The sequence below is a fragment of the Danio aesculapii genome, chromosome 23, assembly GCF_903798145.1.
Source record: "Danio aesculapii chromosome 23, fDanAes4.1, whole genome shotgun sequence".
Classification (NCBI taxonomy): Eukaryota; Metazoa; Chordata; class Actinopteri; order Cypriniformes; family Danionidae; genus Danio; species Danio aesculapii.
Window position 1 is genome coordinate 30,212,311 of NC_079457.1, and position 7,854 is coordinate 30,220,164.

At 38.5% G+C, this 7,854-nt stretch overlaps 1 protein-coding gene across 1 annotated transcript; it reads left to right on the plus strand.

The window, feature by feature from the left end:
• The first annotated feature begins 1,065 nt into the window (after window positions 1-1,065).
• Window positions 1,066-7,443, plus strand: lmod3 (leiomodin 3 (fetal)). Its single transcript, XM_056449253.1, has 4 exons — window positions 1,066-1,394; window positions 2,519-2,790; window positions 3,043-4,563; window positions 5,502-7,443. The coding sequence occupies exons 1-4, from the start codon at window positions 1,214-1,216 to the stop codon at window positions 5,547-5,549; spliced, it is 2,022 nt and encodes a 673-aa protein (XP_056305228.1). The 5' UTR covers window positions 1,066-1,213; the 3' UTR covers window positions 5,550-7,443.
• Window positions 7,444-7,854: the final 411 nt, after the last annotated feature.

A 7,854-nucleotide genomic window follows, 5' to 3' on the forward strand; every position in this document is an offset into this window, starting at 1 on the left:
TTTCATTAATTAGGCAAAATAAATAAATAAATAAAATTATATATAAATATATATATATATATTTATATATATATATATATATATATATATATATATATATATATATATATATATATATATATATATATATATATATATATGTGTGTGTGTGTGTGTGTGTGTGTGCGTGTGTGTGTGTGTGTGTGTGTTTGTGTGCGTGCGTGCGTGCGTGCGTGTGTGTGTGTATATATATATATATATATATATATATATATATATATATATATATATATATATATATATATATATATATATATATATATATATAAAACACTATGATGGGGTTGTTTATTCTACAGTTTTACTATTACAAAGTAAGTGAATACTGTGAAATGGTATCATGACAGATTGGTTGGCCTTTTGTCCACAGGTTATCCTTAAAACCATAAAATAATAATACATTCTGAGATGGATGTCAAAAACACAATTCAACGCAAGAAATTGTTAAAAAAAATCTTAATGTGGAAGTTAAAGGGTTATGGTGAATGACAACCGACACTTATTTTTGATTCTGATTTTCAAACTCTATCCATATTTTTCCTTCAACACTTGACAGCACTAATGTTTGTGCAGTCTTTCCATCCTACATCAGCCTGCTTTTCCTGACTACCCAGCTTCCCCTCCTGTTGTGTTCAACATCAGACAGATTTTATTTCTGTCTTCATAGAACTGTGGAGGATTAAGGGTCAGAGCGGTTTCAAATCACTATATATTTCTAGCGCTGACAGCACGCAGCATTTGAACACGTGGAACAAGTCTGAATTACTGGCCATGTAACCAACCAGCTGGGGTTTACAGCGAGTGTCCTCTTTTCTTGTGGTCACCCTGTAATTCCAGTTAGATAAAATGTTTGTAGCCGAAGTCTTTGGGGTCTGAACTGCCGGGGCAACTTGACTGGCATGTCCACCTGCTGCTGTTTTTCTCTATCAAGCTCTCTCTCTCTCTCTCTCTTGAGTCCGTCATGTTGAAATATGGGGGACGGACCAGCTGACTCAAGCTGCTGAAAAAAGTCTATGCCCGTATCTCCCCACTTGTTCCATAAATACCATCCCCTCTGTTGAATGGAGGTTATTTTAGATCGTACATGTGCCGTAAGGCCTCGAGTCCTGCTTGTCTGGAACTAAGTGACACCACACTTTAGAGGCAGTGAGTTCTTGAAAACACTAAAAAGGACATGTCTGAACGCACTGAACAGGAATCATACACAGACGAGATCGATGAGGATGAGATTCTGGCAGGCCTCTCGGCGGAGGAGCTCAAACAGCTCCAAAGTGAGATGGACGACATCGCTCCTGACGAGAGAGTGCCAGTGGGATTGAGACAGAAAGACGCTTCTCATGAGATGACAGTCCGAGGTATTGCATTCAGTTGCTTTTGTTGTTAATATATTCAACTGTTTGTTGCCATTAATGCCGAGAACATGGGCAGTCTTATAAAATCTGTAAAGCTCAGAGGTACTGCAAGAGTTTAACACTCAGCCTACTGCATCTCTAGCAAGCTCCCAGTAGACCAGTACTAAAATTGGTGGTCATAAAAAACTCTGGTTTTAAGTAAAGAAACTGTTAAATATAATTAAGCACACTTGCAGACATGTTGTACTGAACATATCCGATGCCCTGGCATTTAGTAAAAGGTTATTTCTTGCTTTAACATTATTTAATAGGTGAAATTTTGTCCAGTTTTTTATTTGCTTGTCTGTCTTACAAATATCAGTCAGGATCAGTGTTGAGGAAACCTGCTATGGTAACTAATTGTCTATTTTTTAGTTTAGATGGACACTCCACGCTTTTTAGAAATAGGTTGAAATCCCCTAGAGTTAAATAATTATAAATGAACATTTTTATCTATTCGGCCAATCTCCAGGTCAGCCAATTAGGTTAGCTTAGCACATGGGTGTCCAAACTCAGTCCTGGTAGGCTAGTGTTCTGCAGATTTTAGCTCCAACTTGCCTCAACACACCTACAAGGATGTTTTTAGAAAGCCTAGTAAGAGCTTGATTAGTTAGCCCGGGTGTGTCTGATTGGGGTTGGAACTAAACTTTACAGGACACCAGCCCTCCAGGACAGAGTTTGGGCAAACCTGGCTTAGTATAAGTTGTTGAATTAGATTAGACCATTAGCATCACACTCAAAAAATTAAGTTTTGATAATTGTCCTATTTAAAGCTTGACAGACACAGAGTGAAAATTTTCTAGGCTGACATGGCTAGGCACTATACTCTCATGCAAGGTAATTATCAAAGAACTTTGTTGTCGTACCATGTCTTAATACCCAATGTAACTTAAGAAGATTCAAGCTTTAAATAGGAAAATTATCAAAACTACTTTTTGGCAAGATGCTAATTGTCTAATCCAATTCAACGATTAGCAAAGCTAAAAGTGCTCCTGCCAGACTCAGTGATCAGATTCAAAAATGGTGGAAATTCAAAAAGTGGAGTGTTCCTTTACCAACTGTTTTACAGTGCATATTTTTAATTTCAGATTGCACTGAGCCTGAATCAGAAGAGGAGATAGATGAGGATGAAATTCTGGCAGGTCTCTCAGCAGAGGAGCTCAAGCAGCTCCAGAGTGAGATGGAAGAAATCGCTCCTGACGAGAGAGTGCCGGTGGGAATGAGACAGAGAGACCAAACTGACAAACCACCCACTGGATCATTTGATCACAGATCGCTGGTGGAATATCTGTACTGGGAGAAAGAGTCCAAACGCATGCTGGAGGAGGAGAGAGTTCCCACAACTCTATTACCCAGTCAGGTAAGGCTAGTTATTGTCTGCATTCTTTACAGTTTATAACTTTACTATTTATAACTGATGCAACTAGGAGACCAATTATACAACAACAACAAATGCCTTGAAACAGCATCTGCACTGTCATGCAGCGTTTCAGACAGGACATTCTATTTTTAGCCTTTGAGCAAGTTACTGGAGATTAAATGTTTCATATTTCATTAATAGTTGTTCAAAACTTCAGATTTAACCTTTGTATCTATTTGTCATCATCAAAAGAAAACAAATGAGGAGCCTGAAGCAGAAAATGAAGACAAAGTTGAAGAGGTGGAACTTGTCTATGAGGAGATTGTGGAGGAGGTTGAAGGGGGACAGGGAGATGCTGTTGTTGATGAAGTGATTGAAGAAGTGATAATGGAAGTTGAGGAAGAGGACAAAGTATGTGACAAGCCTGTCAAAACAGATCTTGATGCCACCGACCCAACAGTGACCTCAGAAGATGGTTTACAGCCCCCTTCAGAGTCTGAAGATGCAAATGTTGAAGTCCAATCAGGACTTGAGACAGAAACTAAAGCAAATGAGGAAAAGAAAGAAGATTCCACTGAACCTGCTCCCTCATCTAAACCTGCTCCCTCATCATATGAAAATTGGGTTCCAGAGAAAGAAGAAAGGGTCATATCTAAGCTAAAGATCCCAAAACTTACTCTAGGTGGCAACACTTTTGTTAAAAAGACTGCAAGGCCTTCTGGGAATGAAACTAATTTGGAGTCCACTCTCGATAAAATTCGCAACAACAATGCCTCTGTCACAGACGTCAATCTCAATAACATTGAAAACATTCCAAAGGAAATGCTCCTTGATTACGTTAACTCGCTCAAGAAGAACCGACATGTTAAGACCTTTAGCATCGCAAACACTGGCGCAGATGAAAATGTAGCATTCACTCTTGCTAACATGCTCAAAGAAAACAGAAGTATCACTACACTAAATATCGAATCTAATTTTATCACAGGAAAAGGAATTGTGGCAATAATACGTTGCCTGCAGTTCAATGAGACTCTAACTGAGCTCCGCTTCCACAATCAAAGGCACATGCTAGGACACCATGCAGAAATGGAAGTGTCTCGTCTCCTTAAGGCCAACAACACTCTTCTAAAGATGGGTTACCACTTTGAACTCCCTGGGCCTAGAATGGTGGTCACCAATCTCCTCACTAGGAACTTGGATCGACAACGGCAACAGAGAATGGAGGAGCAGAAGCTCCAGCAGATGAAAGAGCAGAGGAAGGTCATAGAGATGTACGAGGACTCTCTAAACTTGCCCCCTGGCATGTTGGAAATGCTTGGAGGCTACATACCATTGTCCCTCATGCAGGATTGTCAAAATGGGGCTGAGGAGATCCCTGAAGATTCTCCTGAACCTTCACCACAACCAAGTCCACCTCACCAGCTGCGCAAAACCCAACATCTTGCTCCACAACAGCATCCTCTAAGTTCAAGTACAGGAAACCTCTTAGAAGAAGTACATCTAAAAAAGACTCCAAAACGAAGAGATCCACTTCTGGAATGGAACCAATGTGATGAGAGGAAAGAGGGAAGACCTAATGTTCATCTAAGGAGTATTCCTAAAAAAAGGAGCACAGCAAGAGAAGGGCCTGTGGATGAAAGAGCCAACCTGAAAGACATGATTAAGACTTTAAAGCCGGTTCCTCGTAGGCGAGAGCCACCAAAGGTGGACCTAACACCCCGGGATCACCTGCTCAGTGAGATTCGTCAGAGCAATGTGGCCTATCTCAAAGCAGTAAGTACTGTTTAAGTCTCTCAAATTACAGTAACCACTGTGTGCATGACCTAAGCTTGAGTGAGGCACATTGTGAAGTAGTCAAAAGGATTTTGCTTTAGGATACTGGTTTTGTTTCAGTAATTTGTAGATATTTTCAAGGTATTTTTTGTCTTACCTTACTAGCGTCTATGAACAGACAGAATAATTTATGCAAAAAGGCTGTTTGGCACAAACTAACATCAACAAAACATAAGAGAAGCATTTATTCCTCTTAACATTTGATGTACATTCTTGTCAAGCTAAGAATGTTAATTTGCATTTAGCATACTTTTCCTCAGCTGTCTGTGATGCTAGCAGAACAGACCAAAAAAACACCTTTTTGGACCATTAACCACTAGTCGAGAGTTGACAGCACTGCTTAGATTATGCAGTGTGCATGGAGTTTGTGAGTTGGTCCATTAAAATTCTTTTCCTGCCCCCAATGAATTTGAGTGGTTTGAATGGACTTATTTTTGTTGTTTTAGTATAATAATACAACACAAAGTGTCTGTTTTGTATGAATTACACTGTTAGTAATTATGTATATTTATACTGAAACGTTATCACCTGTCAACTGTAACAATACATTACCAAAGAATAAGCTTTACTTTCACAGAGCTATTTCTAAATGAGTTAATTAAATCCATTCTTAAAGGTGAAAATGTGTGAACATTCCAAATATGTGTTGACAACTTCCTAATATAAAGATGAAAATTCATCCCTCTACAACCTCAAATTTTTTGTGGTATTTAAAAAGGTAATTATAATTGCTACTATCATGTTTTGAATCACTAACTTAAACTATTAAACTGATGCACAAATTGTGCAATGGACTTGTGTTGTCTGGTTGCTTAAGAGTGGTGTGTCCTGTTATAAGTGAACCGATTTATAATTTTTTATTTGTTTCCCACCCACAGGTACCTCTTCCTAAAATCCTGGAGTCACAGGAAACTAGTCTCTTTTGAGACACACACATAACTTCAAATAGATTGCACAGTGGAACAGGGCCAACGTCAGACAGATCATGGAGAGAATGCGGCTCATGTGGCCAAACAATTCCATGGTGCTCCACAACTAATGGAGAGAGAAGAGTGTACTCGTATCATTTGACCCAGGGGATTGGGAAAGGAGAGGAAGCTGGTTGAGCTCGCTTGAAAGAGTAAACAGTTACATAAGAAGAAGCCACAACATGATGGGAACTTTAAGGGGGTTCTGAACTGCAAAATTGGACATCATACATAGGCCCAATCCCAATTCTATTTTTGTACCACTACCCCTTGTAAATTTTCGTACCCTTTGGTTTCGAGTATAGTCCTGAAAAATCTCCGTTTGAAGGGTTATCTAACCCTTCCCCTTAACCCTACACCTTCAAACACTGCGTTCACACCAGATGTGGAAAAAGCATCAAGCACGAGTGATTTACATGTTAAGTCAATGTAAAGGCGCAAATAGACATCCTGCGGCGCAAATGAGGCAGCGCAAATAATGCGATTCGTGCGAATTAAGCAGCGCGAGTTAAGCGTTTTGCACATTTTGCACGAATCGCTCAAGTTGGAAAAATCTGACATTCGCGTCACATTAACCAATCAGGAGCTTTCTCTTGTAGGGGCATGATTATGACGTAGCGCCTGTTGTTGGTGTCCCAGGTGGAAATCCTCCTGCTGACACCGACAACAGTTGATCAAATTGGGCTCGTCTCAGTCGGAAGCACCGCTGAAAGCCGCCATCATCCAGCTTAAGTTTCTGGAGGAATTTATGAACTCACAGAGCTGGGTGCACCTCTGAATGGATCTAGTGGATGCATCTATGCTGTTTTTCAGCCTTCATGAAGCACATAAACACAACTATTCTCTCAATAAAATTCATGTTAGTCATTTAGCAATGAAGCTACAGTCACCAGGCAGACAGAAGCCCTGCCCGTGATGCAAATCCTATTGTGAAGCAGATTTGATCCTGGAATGAAGCGTATTTGACACACGAATAAAGCGAGTAAAAAAATGTTCACTCATCTATTTACGCGCGAATAGCGCGATTTACCCTCGCGTTCCGCATCTGGTGTGAACACAGCATAAGGAGAATTGGAACACCCCCTACCCCTCAACATGGATGCGCAAAACGAGGGGATGGGGTAAGGGGAAGGGATTGAATTGAGATCAGGCCATAGTAACCACTTCCTGAAGGGTACGTTTACACGACAACTAAGAACAGAAAACATTTTAATGCATTTTAACCATTTATTTGCACAATAACTGTGTTTTGGGGGTCTGATAACTTTTTAGGGCAAAAAATGTTTTGCTGTTGTTGTTTTTTAAGGGCCTTTTAGCAAGTTTTTTTAAAGCCATTTTTGTCTGCGTATAAAAGTAGAAAAAAATGTGAAAATGTTGAAGTCATATAGATATGTATGAGTGAATGACAAAAAACTGCAATTGACTACTGGACCATTAGTGCAGGTGGGTACGGTCATTACCGGGGGAAGTAGCGGTTGGCTTGTAGTCCAAGATAAAATGTGAGGGCTGGTAGATACAGTGATACAAATCAATGACACATGTGTAACATAAAAATAAAAATTGCATGTTTTGTTATTTGTATTTAATTTTTACCATATTTTAATTTTGATGCACATCACATGTCAGGTCATGTTTTATTTTCCAGGCCATTTCACCAAATTTAATGCCTGTTGTCCACAATATTGGATTATTGTCATCAAACTAAACAGCAGTAATAATCTGTTATGTGTTATCATTTGAGAGATTTTATTCACATTATTGATATGTTTGCCAATATTTCACAGATGTATAGAATGATGTTTTTGTAAAGAAAAAAAGAAAAATAGCATTTAGTAATAAACTTTGAATCTGATTTTTTTTTTTATTATAATGGACAATGAGTTTGAAGGTAAAAGTAATGGTTCACCCAAAATCACCATTTGATGAGTTTGTTTTTTTCTTTTGAACACACAAGAAGTGAAAATCAATTGTTACAGGTTTCCAGTTTTCTACAAAAGATCTTCTTTTGAATTTAACAGAAAAATCAAATGTTTAAAAACAAGGGAGACTAAATGATGACAACATTTTTATCTTTGGATGAACAGTAGTTTTTGAATGTTCATCCATTACAACGTACAGTAAGTTCTAATCATGTGCAATCTATAACACAAAAACCTGAAAATTTAAGTTAAAATTCATTGTTATATTATTCAAGTTTGTAACCTTCAAGTAAAAAGAAAAAACTTCAAGGAAACATCAACAACTTGTGTTATATTTCATTTTT